Here is a 19,768-nt window from a genome sequence, read left to right as displayed (position 1 = left end):
ACAAGAACAGAAGGAAAATTATTGATGTACGACACTTCTGGAACTAGATTTTATTGATTTACACATATTGTAAAGATGTTTCAGATCAAGAGTTAGTTAAACATGATCAACATTTAAATCAAGTGAATGCACCGAAAAAATGTGGTAAGTGCTTTATTAGCGCTATTCAGCTTGCTGTCCAATGTTAAAAGAAAACATTGTTAATGTTCTGTCATTAACAGGAATAGAAAACCTCTCAATGTTAGAATGTTAAAGCCTATTAAACCTTGTTAATGACCCATTGTTAACTGATGCCATTTTACATTGTAAGACAGGTAAACCACCATTGAATGCATCTTATAAATGAAAAAAAACGGGGTTTTAAGTATCAGCGTCACAGAATGATAACAATTTAGCACTCTGGGGAGGCTATTCTGCCCATTGAGTCTATGCCAATGATTCAGGCTAATCCCACTTTCCAGTTCTTGGTCCATAGCTGGGTTACATCATTTCAAGACCATATTTGAATACTTTGAATGCAATAAAAATGACTGCCACTAACATGTTTTCAGCTAGTGAATTCCAGACTCACCATAGCTTGGGTGACCCCAAAAAATCTCTTAACTCCCCTCATATCATTATTCTAAACCTATGCCCCCTGGTTACTGACTGTCGTGTTAGGGGATGGAGATACTTTCTTCACTTATCATAATATTGTTCACATCAATAAAATGTTCCCTCAGCCTTCACTACTCCAAATATCTCCAGCTTATCTAATGTTTCCTTGTCTCCAGACTGAATTCCATTTGCTATTTTCTTCCAATTTGATCAGTCCATTAATATAGTACTGCAATCAAATCTTTCTTTCTCATTATCAACCCAAAAGATCATTTTTGTATCTTTTCCAAATTTCTTAATCACATATTTAAATTTATTGATACACGACAATAAAAAGCAAGGGACCTCATACTGACTCTCACTGAAATCAACCTCCAGTAAAACACTTATTGACCATTGCCCTTTACTTCCTGTCACAGAGTTTTGGATTTAGACATGTACTCTTCCTTGGATCCCATGAATCTTTACTTTTTTGACCAGGTAGATATTTGGGTACATGTCAAAATACTTGCTAAAACTCATGGAGGTGACAAATATGCTAATCTTCATCAACCCTCCATGTTACCTCACAAAATTCAGTGAAGTGAATTAAACATGGCCTGCCTAGTAAATCCATGCTGGCTTTCCTTGATTAATCCATGCGATAGGATTAGGTTTAGAGTTCTGAAATGGTGATTGATGCAATCCCTCAGATTGTTTTTTCAATATTTTCACCATTGCCTAAAAATGGATATAGAGTCATAGAGATGTACAGCATGAAACAGACCCTTTGGTCCAACTCGTCCATTTCAACAGATATCCTAAACTAATCTAGTCCCATTTGCCAGCACTTGGCCCATATCCCTCTAAACCCTTCCTATTCATATACCCACCCTGATGCCTTTTAAATGTTGTAATTGTACTAGCCTCCACCACTTCCTCTGGCAGCTCATTCCATGAAAACATCTCGTTGTGCATGAAAAAGTTGTCCCTTAGGTTCCTTTTACAACAGTTGTTGCAGTTACAGTATACAACTCCAATTATACATACATTTATGACATTCGTTGGATATCTGAAAATTAACTGTGGCACTTCCTCATGGTTGCAGTTTCTCCCCAGAATTTATTGCAATTTACTTCTCAAAGTACTCAATGACAGTACCAATATTCAGGAGAGATGCTTCTACTATGCCAAAATACCACTGAAGATGCAATAACTGAGAGTTTTCACCCTGTCAGAATGCACAGTAGACAATTATGGATGTGTGGTATAACTCACGTGCTGGGCTCCTTTAAACTATCAACATCACCTGCCAATGTCATGTGTCAAGTTCATCAACAGCAACTAAAACTTGCCCTTCTCTACTGTCCTTAAAGTTTCAGGTTTTCTCTCAGCAATTCTCACTCAGCATTACAAGTGCTGCATAGTGAGAATACAATTTTTTATTTCTCTTTTCAAAAATGGGAGATTAAATCTGCTTTCATCAGAAGTACAAAGGATGCTACTTAGTGGAATAATGAGTGCCACTGACTATAAAAGTATATTCCTGTTCCTCTTTAGATACTCATGAAAATTTTGACCAACGTTTGCTGGGTTCCATTTGATCTGTGCCACTCATCACAAAACAATTTTAAATACAGGTAAACTCTTAGATGGAGACTTATTCATAGTCCTAACAACTTGTACTAATCACATTATATTGATAAGAGCTAAAATCATTTGATATTGTAGAAGTTCAGTGTTTTAATATAGAGTTAATAAAGCTCTGTATTAAAGCTCTCCCCCATGAACATTGTGAAGGTCTCCTTGTAATGACCATTAGAACTTTAATTTATTTTTATCTGGTCTGTCCAAACAGCATAAATGTTGATAAAACCCACTTTGTTTCTAACAATGGTGAACAGAGCAGGAATATATTTTTAAAAATTTATTCATGACATGTGGGCATCGCTGGTTAGACCAGCATTTATTGTCCATCGCTAATTGCCTGGAGGGCAGTTAAGAGTGAACCACATTGCAGTGGAGCTGGAGTCACAGGTAGGTAAGACCACATAAGGATGGCAGATTTTATTGCCTAAAATACACTAGTGAGCCAGATGGGTCTTTAATAACAATTGACAATGGGCACATGGTTTCCATTAGACGAGCTCTCTCATTATTACAGATTCCACAACTTTCCACGGTCGGTTTCAAACCCACATCCTCAGAATGTTACCTTGGGCCTTTGGATTATTAGTCCAATGACAGTGCCAGTAAGCCACTGGCTCTTTCTGACCCGTTATTTAATTCTGAATTTTGAGCAATTTTGAGTGAGTAATGGTTTGATCAACAAATCTGACAGCAATAATTATATTTATACTTTAACTGTCATTTGCAGAAACAGATTTTGCCTGTTATTTTACTAAATAGCTTTAATGATGTTGGAACACTGCAAATGTAAATAGACTCTTTACACCTAATGATCACATTTCAGAATGAAGTTTTCAGTGGATTAAATGATCATCCAGGCTATATTAACTTTCACAGTTACAACATGTTTATGACAGATTTACTCAGAGAAATCAAGAACCTGTGGTAAACAACAGCGTTCTGAAAACATCACACCTGGCACATCCTTGGAAAACAAATCTTTAGATGGACTCTTTCAGGTTGATTTTAATTTCAGAAGACGCAGGTGTAACAGATTGAAGGCAGATGATGGAGATATAGGAATTGTTAGACAAACAAGCCAAGGTCTGTCTAGTTCACTCTCTGCCTTTCTGGTAATTGTACAATACAGAGATATTAAAATTATTGGCTAATGATAACAATCAATCAGAAGTCTAAAATGGATCCAGAAAGGCAGTGAATAACTGTTGGAACTGTAATTACCATTTTCTCTTACACATGCTACTCATTTACCAAATCATGACTCAAATTACAGACATCCTAAAATGTTATCTTATGACAGAATCATTCAAATTAGAATTAGATAACATTTCCATCGAACTGTTTCCACCATCTCCCAACAAGACGTGTACCATATATTGACCATTTGGCCACTGAAATACTGGGCTGACATTTCCTGGTATTGGTCAGGAAAATAGGATAAAGCCACATCTTCTTGACACATTCCCAATGGGATGTTTTCCCAGGGTAGCTGGGAAGTGGATCCAATTACTATTAGGAAGACCCCAACTAGATCCAATTTTACAGAATTTCTGGGATGTGGAGTGACTCTTCCTCATGTTGCTGATGCTACAGGCTGAGAGAAAGCCACATAAGCTGGAGGCTGTATGCTCCGAATGGGGCTATGGGTAGGTACTAGCAATTGCGCTAAAGATTTGTGTTCTAGAACTTGCAGCTCCCAAACCAAGCTATACCAGCACAGCCACAACACTGGCATCTACAAACAATGTAGAAAATTGCCTAGGTTGTCCTGTACACAAAAAGCAGCTCAAATCCAATCCAGTCAGTTACCATCCCATCAGTCTACTCTTCATCATCAGTAAAGTGATGGACAGTATCATCAACAGGGCTATCAAGCAGCACCTGCTCAGCAATAACCTGTTCAGTGATGCCCAGTTTGATTTTGCCAAGGCCTCTTTGCTCCTGGTCTCATTACAGCATTGATCTATACGGGATCAAATAGAACTGAATTCCCAAGGTGAGGTGCGAATGACAGTCCTTGATATCAAGGCTGTACTTGACTCAGCGTGGCATCAAGGAGTCCTAGCAAAACTCAAATCAAATGGAATAGAAGGCCAAATGCTCTGCTGGTTGGAAGCATTCCTGGTGCAGAGGAAAATAGTTGTGGTTGTTGAAGGTCAGTCATTGCAGCTCCAGGCCATCCCTGAAAGAGTCCCTTAGAATAGCGTTGATGGTGCATCCATGTTCAGCTGCTTCATCAATGACCTTCCTTCTGTAGTAGGTCAGAAGTGGGGATGTTTGCCAATGGTTGCTCAATGTTCAGCTCCATTCGTGACTCCTCAGAAACCAAATTAGTCCATGTTCAAATGTTACATGATCTGGAAAATATCCAGGCTAGGGCTCACAAGTGGCAAGTAGCATTTGTGTCACACAAATGCCAGGCAGTGACCATTTCAAGTAAAAGACAATCTAATCACTGTCTCTTGACATTCAATGGTATTACTATCACAATATCCAGCTAACAACATCCATTGACCAGAAGCTCAGCTGTTCTCACCATATGAATACAGTGGCTACAAGAGTACGTTATTGGCCAGGAATTCTGCAGTGAGTAATTTACCTTCTGACTCCTCAAATCCTGAACACGATCCCCAAAGCACAAGTCAGGAGTGTGATGGAATACACCCATCCACACAAGTTGGGTGTACCTCCCATGACACTCAGGAGCTTGACATCATTCAAAGACAAAGAAGCCTAAATGATTGGTACCACATCATAAGCATCCATTCCCTCCACTACCAATGCTCAGTAGCAGCAGTCTGTATTACCTACAAAAGGCATTGCAAAAATTCACCAAGAATCCTCAGATAGCACCTTCCAAACCTTTGCCCGGTTCCATCTAGAAGGAGTCGAAAAGTGTGGCACTGGAAAAGCACAGCAGGTCAGGCAGCAGGAGAGTCGATGTTTTGAGCTTAAGCCCTTCATCAGGCCCAACCCTAACCCATCATTCCTGATGAAGGATTTATGTCTGAAATGTCGATTCTCCTGCTCCTCAGATACTGCCTGACCTGCTATGCTTTTCCAGCACCACACATTTTGACTGACTCTCCAGCATTTGCATTCTTCACTTTCTCCATCTAGAAGGACAAGGGCAGCAGATATATAGAGACACCATCAACTACAGGTTCACCTCCAAGTCACCCACCACTTGACTTGGAAATATATCACCATTCCTTCAGTGTTGCTGGGTCAAAATTCTGGACTCTCCTCCCTAAGAACATAGTGGGTCTAGCTACAGCACAATGGACTCCACCAGTTCAAGAAGGCAACTCACCACTACCTTCTCAACAACAACTAGGGATGGCCAATAAATGCTGGCCTAGCCAGCAATACCCGTGCCCCATGAACAAATTTTACAAAGGTGGCAAATTAACAGGGTGCCTGCTGGAAGCTTGTACCATTGGTACTACTGCTGATAAGTTCGGGGCCAGGACTCTAATTTAGGCCCAAGGCTCATGGGAAAATCCAGCCTATTACTTCTGCAGGTTAGGTATGAACTTATTTCACTTAAAGTGCAGGCTGTACAATTAGTCGGGAGGAGACTGGTCAATAATTTTCAAAGCTTAAAAAAAACTGACTAGCTGACTATCTTCTTTCTTTATTGAAGCCTTCCAACAGCACTCTCCTGCTGACTAATTTGACTAATGCCCCCTATCTTGGCCTTCATTGTTCTGGCTTATTATCTCAATCCATAACTAATAGGATCAAAGAATAAATTGTTGGTCTCATTGCACAGTATCATCCCAAATGCCCTGTTAACCTTGTCCTCTTCAAAATCAGCTCTCACAGCCAACAGTTTGTGGTGCAAAGATTATGAGTTGAAGAGCAAGGAAATAAATCTAACAAGAAAAAAGTATGTTGCAAGACTTCCCATGCCAGGACATTCTCTGTCACTATAATATTGGCTTATCTCTTTAAAGCAAGCAATTCTACCTACATCACTACCCAACAGCATAGAACAAGACAAAAAAAAACACAATGTTTCGCTAAAATGCAGTTAATTAATTCTAAAAGTAATTCCAGAGTAAAGGGTACATTACACACTATTTTCAACTTGGTACAGTTACCAACTGTAGAACATATTAGTAGCTGTTTGACTATGTTTTCATTACACTATTGCCCTTTACAGATGCTTGTTCTTGCTTCATGTTTTTTTAAATACAAATTATAACAAAAATGTACATCTTTTTTCTACACTTGCACTGATTTCATTAAAGTTTAGATTAAAAGTTGTCACTAACTAAATAACTAAAAACATTTCTACAAAAGCATAGAGCAACAAATGCTGACTGAAGAAACAGTGCTTATCAAATATACAAAGTATTTCATTTTATTTTTGAAAGAAAATTTATAGTAACTTCATTCTTGCCAAACAAAAAGTCCTCAAATAGTACACCCAAAAATCAAAATTCAAGAGAATGTACGACTAAGTGAAAACTGTAATGAATCTAAAAAAATATCACATGCACAGGGGATTACCAAATAGACAGAGAAATTGCTTTATTTACTTTGAGTGTGTAATTTAAATTAGTAACTGTTTAATGAAGCATAACTACACATAGCTCATTTCCCCAAATCAGTCGAGAAAATGTCATACATGAAAAGTGTACTCTACTGGTTAGGAGGAAACCTCAGAGTGGAATAAAACACAGTGATGTGCTGTGCCTTAACCATGACAATGACATACTTGGAAATGATAACCACCTGAAAAGTCCTCTACATTTATTAGAGCCACAACACAAAACCAGAGTAACAAAGTGATTAGCCTTTATATTGTACAGCATGGGAATATCACTAATCTACAAGTCTTAGCAGGATCTTTAAAAAAATATATTAAGTCCTATTGAGACTCTCTCTCAATGAATTCAAGTACGAATGATGCAGTTCATGCTAAACCCAAAAAATATATGCCAGCTTCTAGAAGAAATGTGAAAATTGTCTGAGAAGGGTGTGTAATTGGTGAGAAAATATTTATTATTTACAAAAAACATTCTTGCGTGGTAAAAATAATTCACAGAAGTTTACATGTTAAGTGAATATAAAATGATTAAACACAATTATCCACTGATTATAATCTCTTAATTTTCAAGGAGGAAAAATGTTCTTTCCATTATTAAGAGAAATCATTTTGGTCTGTGAAATTATTATGTACAGGTTATTGTGTGTGATTTGTACTGTAAGTTTAAAGCCAAGCAAAGCATTCTTGGTGATTTAAATCATTTTCCCCAGCAGTTTCAAGGGAGTAAATGCATATTTTATATTCTGGTTTAAAAAAAAATCCATATCTCAAAGATATCATGACATTGCACATCACCAACCATGAATTTCCAACATAAAATATCAGTGTGTGATTTCATGATGTAGCTTTCTCTTGCACAGTGTGAGCACAAGTGAGAATACAGTTTCCACTTTGGGTGTAGTTATCAATCCAGACTCAAATTGTTTAATTTTGATAAGGTTTTTCTCCCCCAGGTATCAGGTGTAACTGATTTACAAATTGCTAAACCACCATTAACCGACACAATCAGGTATCAGTTTGAAATGTAACTATCAAAAAATTAATTTTTGAGAGTGGAAACTTGATGTGATTTGATTTTTCACAACTGAAAATGGGTTTTACAACAAAAATTAAGTAATTTAACCAAAACAGAAATTGCTGGAGAAGCTCAGCAGGACTGGCAGCATCAACAAAAGGTAAAGCACAGCTAATGTTTCGAGTCCAATGACCCTGGAGGAGTTTGAAGGAGGGTAACTGGACTCAAAATGTTAACTCTGCCTCTTGCCACAGCTGCCAGAACTGCTGAGTTTTTCCAGCAATTTCTCTTTGTTTCAGATCTTCAGCATCCACACAGTTCTTTGCTTTAAGCATCTTCACAAGGCTGTATAGTCTACTACACGAGTAACTTGACTTTAAGTAACTATAAAGTTACTTTTAAAAACCTGCTTACTACTTATACTAGCCGGTTTGCTACCTAAAGTAGCAAGATTTCTTTCGTAAATTAAGAAAATGAACTTTGAAAACATACTTAATAAGTATCCTTGCACTGAAAAGAACTGGTTTAAGTTTTAGAGTCTCCTTGAGTGCTTTCAATGGAGTGTACTGCTATGGCTTAAAGGGAAAAGTTGTGAAATTGCCCTAATGTTTTAGCTGTATGGTAATATCTGACATTCAGTCGACTTAAAAGCTCAGAGACTAAAATTACGTAGTCCATTACATGCCTCCCTCCTTAATGAGGCACCATTTTAAATGTGTTTTATCGCTGCATGTGTATACCACACATGAAAATTTAAAGAAAACTAGAATCATTTACCCTCCCCTATTCCTTATGTAAGAATTAAACAAATTATTGTAAATTTCCTCTCAAATTCTTAAACTATTTCAGCAAGATCAATAATGTTCTTGATAATGTGTCAGGTAGTGCACTTCTTTCCAATAAAGTGAACAATGTCACATTAAATGTTTGAATTAATAAGCTCCATTGAATTAAACTCATATTTTGAGTCTTAAATGTCTTTACAAAAGCTAAAGGATTATGGTCAATGTATTTTAGTTCTTCCTTGTAACCATGATGAACACAGACTTCAAAATGTTAAACAGCATTTATTAGTGGTGGCCAATGTCTGCACATGTATTAGGATTGCCTTCAGCTTTTCAATGCTGATTAGTATTCTGCTGACCAGACTACCTTTGTCTGTTTTCACAGCAAATCCGTTGAGGATACAGATATTGTGCTGAAGTTAGGCACAAATTTCCAATAAAACTCTCACACTCCCAGAAATCTCATGATTTTCCATTTAGTTTTAGACACAGAGCTTCCAATCAGAGCCATCACAGAGTCATACAGCATGGAAACAGACTCTTCAGTCCAAATCATCCATGCCTACCAGATTTGTCAGCACTTGGCCCATATCACACTAATCCCTTCCTATTCATATACCCATCTAGATGCCTGTTAAGTGTTTTAAATTGTACCAGCCTCCACCATGTCCTCTGGCAGTTTGTTCCATATCACCCTCTGCCCCTCAGGTCCCTTTTAAATCCTTCCCCTCTCACCTTAAACCTGTGCGGTCTAATTTTGGACTCCCCTAACATGGATAAAAAAAGACCTTGGCTATTGATCCTATCTATGTCCCTCAATTTTATAAACCTCTATAAGGTCACCCCTCAGCCTCCAATGCTCCAGGGAAAACAGCTCCAGCCTTTTCAGCCGCTCCCTATAGCTCAACCCTCCAATCCTGGCAACATCCTTGTAAATCTTTTCTGAACCCTTTCAAGTTTCACAACATCTCTTCTAAAGCAAGGAGGTCAGAATTGAATGCAGTATTCTAAAAGTGGCCTAACCAATGTCCTGTACAGCCACAACATGACATCCTAACTCCTATACTTAATGCACTGACCAATGAAGGCAAGTGTGCCAAATGCCGCCTTCACCACCCTGTTGACGTACCACTCCACTTTCAAAAGGAACTATGCATCTGCTTCCCTAGGTCTCTCTGTTTGGTAAGACTCCCAGGGCCTTACCATTAACTATGCATGTCCTGCCCTGATTTGCCTTACCAAGATGCAATCTCACATTTATCTAAATTAAACTCCATCTGCCACTCCTTTGCCCATTGGCCCTACTAATCAAGATCTCTATGTAATCTTTCTTCACTATCCATTACACCACCAATTTTGGAGACAGCTGCAAACTTACTAACCACACCTCCTATATTCACATCCAAATTATTTATGTAAATGATGAAAAACAGCAGATCCAGCACCAGTCCTTCATTTGCTGTTCTTGGCAAGACTTATCTAGGACACCAAGGGAGTGGGCAAGTTATGATAAATTATTTGAATTGACTCTTAGCAAGATTTTTAAGTAAGCCAGCTAATGTTTGAATAGGTCTTACATTACACGTTCTTCCCAGATGTTAAAATACTTATATAATAATATCATCAGAATAATACAGTTAGGTATTTTAGCTACAACTTGATTCATAAGTCTTTGGATTGTGGCTGGATATTTACTTCAACCTGATCGGCATTTCTTGATGATGAATACAAGTGGATACTTCTGATTATTTTATCTTCCATCTTATATAAGGATAAGCGATGGTTGTCATTAACATAGCAGTCAGAAAGGGAATAGGGAAATCCTTGGGATTACATCTGTGGTAAGCAAGGTACTGGAAAGGATTCTGAGAGATCGGATTTATGACTATTTTGGAAAAACATAGGTTGATTAAAGATAGTCAGCATGGCTTTGTGAGGGGTAGGTCATGCCTCACAAGCCTTATTGAGTTCTTTGAGGATGTGACAAGACAAGTTGACGAAGGTCAAGCAATGGATGTGGTGTATATGGATTTCAGTAAGGCATTTCCCCACAGTTGACTCATTCAGAAAGTTAGGAGGTATGCAATACAGGGAAATTTGGCTATTTGGATACAGATTTGGCAGGCCGAAAGAAGACATTGAGTAATAATGGATGGAAGGTATTCCACCTGAAGGTTGGTGACCAGTGGTGTCCCGCAGGGATCTGTTTTTGGGTCTCTGCTCTTTGTAGATTTTATAAATGATTTTGATGAAGAAGTGGAAGGGTGGGTTAGTAAGTTTCCAATGATACAAAAGGTTGGTGGTGTTATAGATAGTGTTGGGGGCTGTTGCAGGCTACAACAGGATATTAACAGGATGCAGAGCTGGGCTGAGAAGTGGCAGATGGAGTTCAACCAGAATAAATGTGAAGTGATTTGTTTTGAAGGTCAAATTTGACTGCTGAATATAGGGTTAGAATTTTTGGCAGTGTGGAGGAACAGTGGAATCTTGGGGTCCATGTACATAGATCCCTCAAAGTTGCCACCCCAAGTTGATAGGTCTGTTAAGAAGGATTATGGTGTTTTGGCTTTCATTAACAGGGGGATTGAGTTTAAGAACCATGAATTTTCGCTGCAACTCTATAAAACTCTGGTTAGACAACACTTGGAATATTATGTCCAGAATGGTTGCCTCATTCTAGGAAGGATGTAGATGCTTTAGAAAGGAGTGCAGAGGAGATTTACCAGGACGCTGCCTGGATTGGATGGATGGCTTGTCTTATGAAGATTGAGTGAGCTAGGGCTTTTCACACTGGAGAGAAGGAACAGAGAGAGGTGACTTGATAGAGATGTACAAGGTAATGAGAGCTGGAGATAACCAGATATATTTCCCCAGGGCACAAATGGTTGTTATTGGGGGGGGGGGGGGGGGGGGTCACAATTTTAAGGTGATTGGAGGAAGGTATAGGGGAGATGTCAGAGGTAGTGAATGGTGGGTGCGTGGAATGCATTGCCAGCGTTGGTAGTAAAGTCAGAGACATTAAGGACATTTAAGCGACTGCTGGACAAGCATATGGATGGCAGTAAATTGAGGGGTGTGTAGGTTAGGGTGATCTTAGACTAAGATAAATGCTCAGCACAACATCGTGGGCCGAAGGGCCTATACTGTGCTGTACTATTCTATGTTCTACAAGTTTTTTTACCATTACAAGAGAAACTGCTCAAGAATCTGGAACGGGTTAAGTGACAAAAGATCCATTTCTGCTGATTCTATCCTTCAATTTAAAACACGGATGCTCTGATCTCAGAGATAGTTCATGCATGGATTATAAACAACAGCTCTAATGCAGAATTATCTATTTGGCAATATTGGCAAATATTAATCAAAGTATTTTCTTTTTTAAGAGGTATGCTAAAATATGTAAGGGTGGAATCTTACAGGCTTCTGAACCTGCCATATAGCGTGAAATCCTGGAGAGTCATATGAGAAGTGAACAAAAACCTCTCAACATTGGAAAATGCAGCTAGCTGTTCCCAACACAGATTGCCTTGCAGTTTAGTGCAATGCCAGGCAGTTTACCATGTTGGTCAGTGATTATTATTCTGTTGTACACAGCACATTTCTGCTCAATCCCACACCTATACCATGGACCGGCTTACTCAGGAAACACATTGCATACGCTGCAAGCAAGTGGCTATGTCACAGAGTCTAAGAGAAGTCAAGAGAGACACCCGTCAGAGGTCAGAGGGACCTGGCTGTCAGCCTTCGATACCAGTGAGGGGTTTGGACACAGTCATGCAGCTGTTCTGATGGTCAGGGTCAGGAGCATTGCCTCATGGGTGAGATGAAGAGAATGTTGGGCACCCCCATCACCCTCTTGTCAGTTCTTTTCCTTTGGATGATGAGAAAGGGAGGAATATAGTGAAGTGAAAGTGTGTCGCACAGCCATTCATGCTGGAGCAGGTAAAGGAAAAGAGGTAAGGTGTCTTGAGCCATTAAATAAGCAGGCTTTGTAATGTGAGGGATAAAGTGGGTGAGAGGGACTGAGGCAAGATGTTGTAGGCATTAGTATGAATGGTAGAGCAAGAGCCTTGGTGGGAGGTAGTAGGAGAAGTGAAGTAAGTTTGAATTAGTAGATTGAAGATGGTGACACTTAACCTGGTGGAGCAGAGACGTTCACTGACTTTCTTCATACCTTGCTGGGCTTTCTTCCAGATGGCTGAGATTGTAATGAGCTTCAGCCAGACTGACCTCTTCTGGTGGTGTGGCCTCCTCTGGCAGTCCTGGGGCAAGAGGACGTCTCTCCTCTACAACCCCCAAACCCCTCGTCCCAATTTCTCTTTGGTTGCCATATCTGGGGCAAACGGCATAAACCATGCAGGGTGACTCTGGACTGATAGTGCTTGACTGGATGGATAATGACCTTTTAAAAAAGAGGCATCCGTGCCAGGGCTCCTCAGATGTCTCAGACGTGGCTAATAGTTCTGGCTATGGATCGTGGGCTAACAAGGGCATCACAGGGGCTTGGTAGGTTGTCAATTAGATGAGTTGGGAAAATATAGTGTTAGAAAATGCACGAGACCTGACAGAAAATATCCCTCTATATGACAATTGATGATACTGATGTTGAGCCAGCATACAATAAAATTGAGCTCTAGGTATCAAAATGTTGAACAACATAGTCTTTTAGTTATGTTGAATGCTGAAAGTAAAATTGCTTTTAATACACATTTTAGAAACGAGTTTGCATGGGCACTAAATATCACACAAACATACTTCATTTGTTTTGGAACAGGTAGAAAGATGGAACATATTATTCCTGTAAAATATTACCATGAAAATCAGAAAAAATGCAGCACAAATCGGAAAGTAAGGCAATATCATCCAGAATGTCAAAATTGCAGGCATCACAAACAAAAAAAACTAACTACTGTTTCTTGATTTGCATTCATAAAAGTTTTCATTTCCTCATGTTATTTTCTGTGACAAATTATTTAATAAATACAATAATTTTGCACTAATTTCCTTAGTGTCTTGAATTGTAAAAAGTATTCATTTGTAAAATTACCTGGTCCTGAAATATTTTTGCAAGAGGTGCACAGTCTGTGGACTTAATAAATCTGACAACTTCAGCCACTGACCATTCCAATGGATTACTTTCTAGCACAAGTTTATCTTCTTCGTTTTGTCTAATTTCCTACAGTGGATACAAAACAAATTAATTAATTATCACACTAAAATTTAAAAAAATAAGCTAATGGGAGGCTGACAGCATCCGCAGGACTATACATCTTTGGAATGTTTGAGTCATTCATCTCAAGAGGGGGGAGACATTTTAAATAATGCTGTGTTGTATATACCCTTTTCAATGATCATATTTGTATGCAATCTGTTACAGTAAGGAGGTAAGTGACAAAGAATAGTTTGAAGTATTGATACAATGGAAGTAATGAGCAGTTTCATTTGTAGTAAGTTAACTAGATAATCAAATGAAATATTTCCTTTTCTCAGGCTTTCCTAAAATAATGTGAATTCAACGATTTTTATATTTGATCATCTAAGAAACAATTTGTTCCTGTCTTTTAAATTACTAAATTTTTACCTCACATCTTTATCTGAGCTTTACACTATCACCATCTTTCTCAACCTCTCCACTGTCTTTTAAAGTGTCAGATTGCTTGACGTTTTCTTAATTCATGGGACATGGGTGTCATTGGCAAGGCTGGCATTTATTAGCCATTGCTAATTGCCGTCAAAAAGATAATGGAGAACTGGCTTATGGAGTCATACAACATGGAAACATATCCTTCAGCCCACTCCCAGGGCCCCACCGTTAAACTGTGTAATTCCTGTCCTAGTTTCCCTTATCAATTCTTGAATTGTTATAATCCATTTACTAACAAAGGAGGAGTTCCAGGATTTGTACCCAGCAACATTGAAGGAACAGCAAAGTCTTTGCAAGTTAGGATGTTGAGTGCCTTGGAGAGGATTTTGCAGGTAGTTCGGTCTTGTTGTTTTATCTCATATGGCCTGGGTTTGGTAAGTGTGATCTAAGGAGCCCAGGTGAAATTTTGCAGTATATCCTGTAGATATTACATTACTGCTACTGAGTGCCAGTGGTGAAGGGACTTACTGTTTGTGGGTGCGGTGTCAAATAAGCATGCTGCTTTGACCTAGATGGTGTCAAGCTTCTTGCACTGTCACAAAGCTAGCCCCTTTTTTTCTAAAAGCTGTTCCTTAGGTCAAGGAGACTCTGTCCTTGTTTTTTTTCAGCGGGGTAATAAACTGTGCCAGGCTCTGATCAGTCTGGTTTGATACAGAGATGACAGGGATTTTGAGAGGCTTTTTTTTAGTAAACAGATGAAACTTCAGGCCAAACTGACATGTTTTAGAAGTGACCTATATAATTAAAGGGGAGTGGTCAGCTCTCTAGCTGAGCTGAGCAGTTTTAGTTCAGTCTTGAAATGGTTAGAAGTTCAACAGGGAGCTGTGTGGAAAATCTCTCTCTCTTTTCTGTCCGTCAACTTCAAGCTGTGAGCATATGTTCCATTTATACTGGTTTTTAAAGGGAGTTTACTTATTGGGACTGTTATGTATATTTGAAACAGCATAATTAAGTCTAGTTGAATAGGTCGAGTTCTGTCGGGTTCTTTGTGTTTCATTCTGTAATATTGTGAATAAAGCGATGTCTGTTTTAAAATTTAGTAGTCAACCTAGCTATCTTACTCCAGGTCATTTTCACTGTACACTTACCAAAACAAATTGCAAAGTTATGGACTAGGGCTGCCAGCATAAGAATATTTTGAGTGGTCTGGTTTAGTCCATAACAGCATGTTATTGGAGTTGAAGTCATCCAGGCAAGCCGGGATTCAGGTGGTGAGTTGCTCACTCAGGTTTCCAAGCCTCAGTCCTGTCCTTGTGATCACAGTATTTATAAAGTGGTCCAGTTCAGCTTCTGGTTAATGGTAACACCCTTTATGCTGTTTGTGGGGGATTCAGCAATGATAAGGTCATTGAATGTCAATAGGCAATGGTAAGATTCTCTATTGTTGAGGATGTTCATTGCCTTGCAATTGTGTGAAATGAGTGTTACTTGTCATTTATCAGTCCAAATCTGAATATTGTCCAGATCTTGCTGCATTTAGGCATGGACGCCTTCAATATCTGAAGAATCACAAACGGTGTTAAACACTGTACAATCATCAGCACTCCACTTCTGAACTTATGATGGAGGGAATGTAACTTATGAAACAGATGCAAGTGGTCGGCCATATGACACTTCCACATTGATGTCCAGGAACCAAGATGAGTGATCTCAAACAATCACAACTATCTTCCTTTGTGCTAGGGAGGACACCAACAGGCTTTCAGTTTTCTTCCCAATTCCATTCACACTAGCTTTGGAAGGACTCCTTGATATCACACTTGGTCAAATGTGCCACACCTGGCCTTCATGACAAATGTAGTCACTCTCATTTCACCTATGGAGTTCAGCTTTTTTGTCCATGTTTGAATCAAGGTTGTAATGTGGTCAGGAGTTAAGTGGCCATGATAGAACCCAAAGTGAGATTCACTGAACAGGTTATTACAAAGTAAATGCTGCTTGATAGTATTATTAGTGACCCCTTCCATCACTTTACTGATGATCAGGATTAGAATGATGGGGCAGTAATTGCCTGGTTTGGATTTATCCTGCTATTTGGACAGACCTGGGCACTTTCCACATTGATGGGTACAGTATTGTTGCTGCATGGGAAAAGCTTAGTTAGGAATGTTGCAAGTTCTAGAGCATAATATTATCAGGACTTTTGCAGTACCTACTGCCTTCTGCCATTTTTTGATATCAATGTGGATTGATTCAAACTGGCAGACAACTGGCATCTCTGATGCTGGAGACCTCCACAGGAGACCATGATGGATCATCCACTCAACAAATCTGGCTGAATATTGTTGCAAATGCTTCAAGTCTCATCTTTCGGCACTGATGTTCTGGGCTTCCCTAGCCAGAATGGGATATTTGTGGAGCCTGGACTGGATGTAGCAGGACTGAAAACTCAGATCTGATCCATTGGCTGTGAACTGCCTATGACTTGCTGCTTATGCTGATGGTCACACAGGTATTCCTGCATTATAGCTTCACCAGACTGATATCATATTCTTAGGTATGCCTAATGCTGCATGCCCTTCTGCATTCTTCATTGAAACAGGGTTGATCATTGATTTGATGGTGCTGATAGAGGGGGAGATATGCTTGGTCATGAAGTTGCAGGTAGTGTTTGAATATAATTCTGCTGCTGGCACAGCATCTCATAGATACCCAGCCTTGAGTTTCTAGATCTGTCTGAAATCTATCCCATTCAGCACAGTGGTAATGCCACACAGCACAATGGAGAGCATCTACACAAGTGCTATGAAGTAGTCACTCCCACTTATACTATTATAACTGATATATTGGTGAGGATGACAATGTTTTTTCATCTTGTTGATTTCCTCAACACCTACTGCAGTTCCAGATAAGTAGCAATGTCTTTTAGGACTTGACGATCTTAGTTAGCAGTGGTGCTACTGAGTAACTGTTGGTGGTGGACATTGAAATCTTCTACTGAGAGTACATTATACACCTTCACCACCTTCAGTAACCTTCTCCAAATGGTGTTCAGCATGGAACTTTGCTGATTTTTTAAGCTGAGGGCAGCTGTACATGGTAACCATAAGGAGGTTTCCTTGCCCATATTTGACTTGATATGAGGCATTATGAAGTCTGCAGTCAATGTTGAGGACTCCCAGGGCAAATTCCTCCTGACTGCATATCACTGAGCTGCCACTTTTGGGAGTCTATCCTCCTTGAGGAACATGATATGCTCAAGGATAGCAGTGGCAGTGTCTGAGATGTTGTCTATAAGCAAAGGTTTCACGAATATGACTACGTCAGGCTGACTAGTCAGTGAAAAGCTGGGTTTGCAACTGTCATTTACAATCTCTAGGTTGTATCAGATAGTCTGTCCAATTTCGTTCATTTGAGACTTTTTACAGTTTGATACAAATGAGTGGCTTGCTCGGTCTTGTCAGAGGCAGTTAATGGTCGGTTGCATTGGTATGGGTCTGGAGTCAAATGTAGGTCAGAACAGGACAACAGATTTCATTCCCTCAAGGATATTCATGAACCAGATGGATTTTTTACAACAATCAACAGTGATTTCATGGGCATTATCTTTTTAATTCCAGATTTTTAAGAAATCCAAATTTGCTCATTTGCCATAATGGAATTCAAATCTGTATCCCTCGTGCACTACTTGGTTCTCTGTGTTACTATTCCAGTGAAAATACCACTGCCCTCTTGACTCTCAATGAAATTCAGTACCGTTTAAGCAAACATTTCCTCTCAAAAAAAGTCAGGAAGATTGATATGATTTTGTTTGGCTTTGCCTCGCTTTCCTGTCCCCAACAAATTCTGCCATTTATTCTCCAGCGACTGGCTACATCCCTCACATTTGGTAAATGTGCAGAGCTGGCTCATTCTTCTTGTAATCTGGGGGCCATATTTAAGTCCTAGGTAAACTTTCAACTGCACATCCATACTAAGATCAGCCTCCCTCTCCTCATTTAAGAAGCTCCTCAAACTCATCTCTTCACTTAAACCTTTGGTTATAATCCTAAAGAATACCTTATGTGGCTCAATGTCAATTCTGTCCAATAACATTTCAGTGAAGCACCTTAGGATTTTTACAATGTTACAAATAATGTATAAATACAGGTTGTTATTTTATTAGAAATTGATTCAACATGAAAATATAAGTTCACTGAACATATTGTATAATTTACCTTTGGTGCTGAACATTTGAGTGAATCATATTTGTCATCCTCTGAAAGTGACAATGTCCGCACCCTTCTCTTTAGCTTTGCCCTGTCTACTTTGAGGGGCCGGGGTAGTTCTGATGCTGATCTCAATCGCCGTAATCGTTTTGGTTTGACATCAGGCAATTCAGAAGATGTATCTGTTTGATCATCGCGCTGCTCAGAGCTTGTTCCATCACTTCCAGTTTCATCTTCTATCATATCTTGTCCATCTTCCTTCTCCTCTCCATTTTCCTGGAGTTATTTTCAGATAAACACAAAATGTGAACATGAAATTAAAAGGTTAAACATAGATATTTTTGCCAAGGTTTAGAATAGTCGTTATTCATTGTCTTCAAACTTAAACATAGCCTAAGGTACAATAAAAATAGATGTATTCGTGTCTATAATCCATTAAAGCATTTGTTCTAACCTTATATGCCCCCATAACCCTCTCCTCCTGCATCTCATTCCTGTACATATTAACATGGTCTCTGACTCAATTTCCAAATCTTCCACAGCCTGACAATGTGCAAAATGTTTCTCTTGCTCTCTGTCCTTTGACAAAGTCCCTCATGGTACACGAGTATAAAAGATGAAGTCACAGAGTATTCGGGGTGAACTGACAAGATGGATACAGAACTGGCTTAGTCATAGGAGATAGAGGGTAGTGGTGGAAAGATGCTTTTAGGAATGGAGAGTTGAGACTAGTGTGGTTCCACAAGGTTCAATAATGGAACCTCTGCTAATAAATGGTTTTGAAGGAAATGTGGCTGGTCTAACTAGTTAAGTTTGGGAATGATATAAAGATTGGTGAGTTGTGGATAGTGAGGAGGATTGTCGGGGATACGGCAGGTTATACATCAATTGGAGGCATGGGCAGGAAAATGGTAGATGGAGTTTAATCCAGACAAATGTGAGGTGATGTATTTTGGAAGGTCAAGTACAGGTGAAAATTATACAGCGAATGGCAGAACTCTGAGGAGTATTGATATGCAGAGGAATCTAGGTGTGCAGGTCCACAGATCATTGAAGGTGGCAGTCAGGCAGATGAAGTAGTAAAAGATGCCCACGGCTTGCTTGCCTTCATTTCAAGGCGAACTGAGTATAAGGATAGGCACTTTATGCAGGTAGACTACACTTTGGAATATTGCATACAGTTCTGGTCACCACACTACCAGAAGGATATGGATACTTTGGAGTGGGTACAGAAAATAGTTACCAGCTGGGAGTTCAAAAGAAATGGGCAAGTGGTACGTTTGTTCACACAAATGGTGGTGAGTACCTTGAGGTGGTTGTGGAAGCAGACAACACAGCATTCAAGAAACACCTCGACAATTACATGGATGAGAAGGGAATAGAGGGATACAG

The 19,768-nt window shown here is 39.3% G+C and overlaps 1 protein-coding gene across 2 annotated transcripts in view; it reads right to left on the bottom strand.

Moving 5' to 3' along the window:
• sfmbt2 (Scm like with four mbt domains 2) overlaps positions 1-19,768 on the bottom strand; it is a 219,492-nt gene that overhangs the window by 5,144 nt on the left and 194,580 nt on the right. For both annotated transcript variants that reach the window (XM_072563003.1, XM_072563004.1), the window contains 2 exons: positions 18,386-18,652; positions 13,632-13,760 (listed from right to left, as the gene is read on the bottom strand). In XM_072563003.1, the coding sequence (XP_072419104.1) occupies positions 13,632-13,760; positions 18,386-18,652 (396 nt within the window). The remainder of the gene's footprint in view (positions 1-13,631; positions 13,761-18,385; positions 18,653-19,768) is intronic.

Source organism: Chiloscyllium punctatum, chromosome 44 (genome assembly GCF_047496795.1).
Source record: "Chiloscyllium punctatum isolate Juve2018m chromosome 44, sChiPun1.3, whole genome shotgun sequence".
Taxonomy (NCBI): domain Eukaryota; kingdom Metazoa; phylum Chordata; class Chondrichthyes; order Orectolobiformes; family Hemiscylliidae; genus Chiloscyllium; species Chiloscyllium punctatum.
The sequence above is the reverse complement of the archived record's forward strand: the minus strand, read 5'-3'. Positions and strand labels throughout refer to the sequence as shown.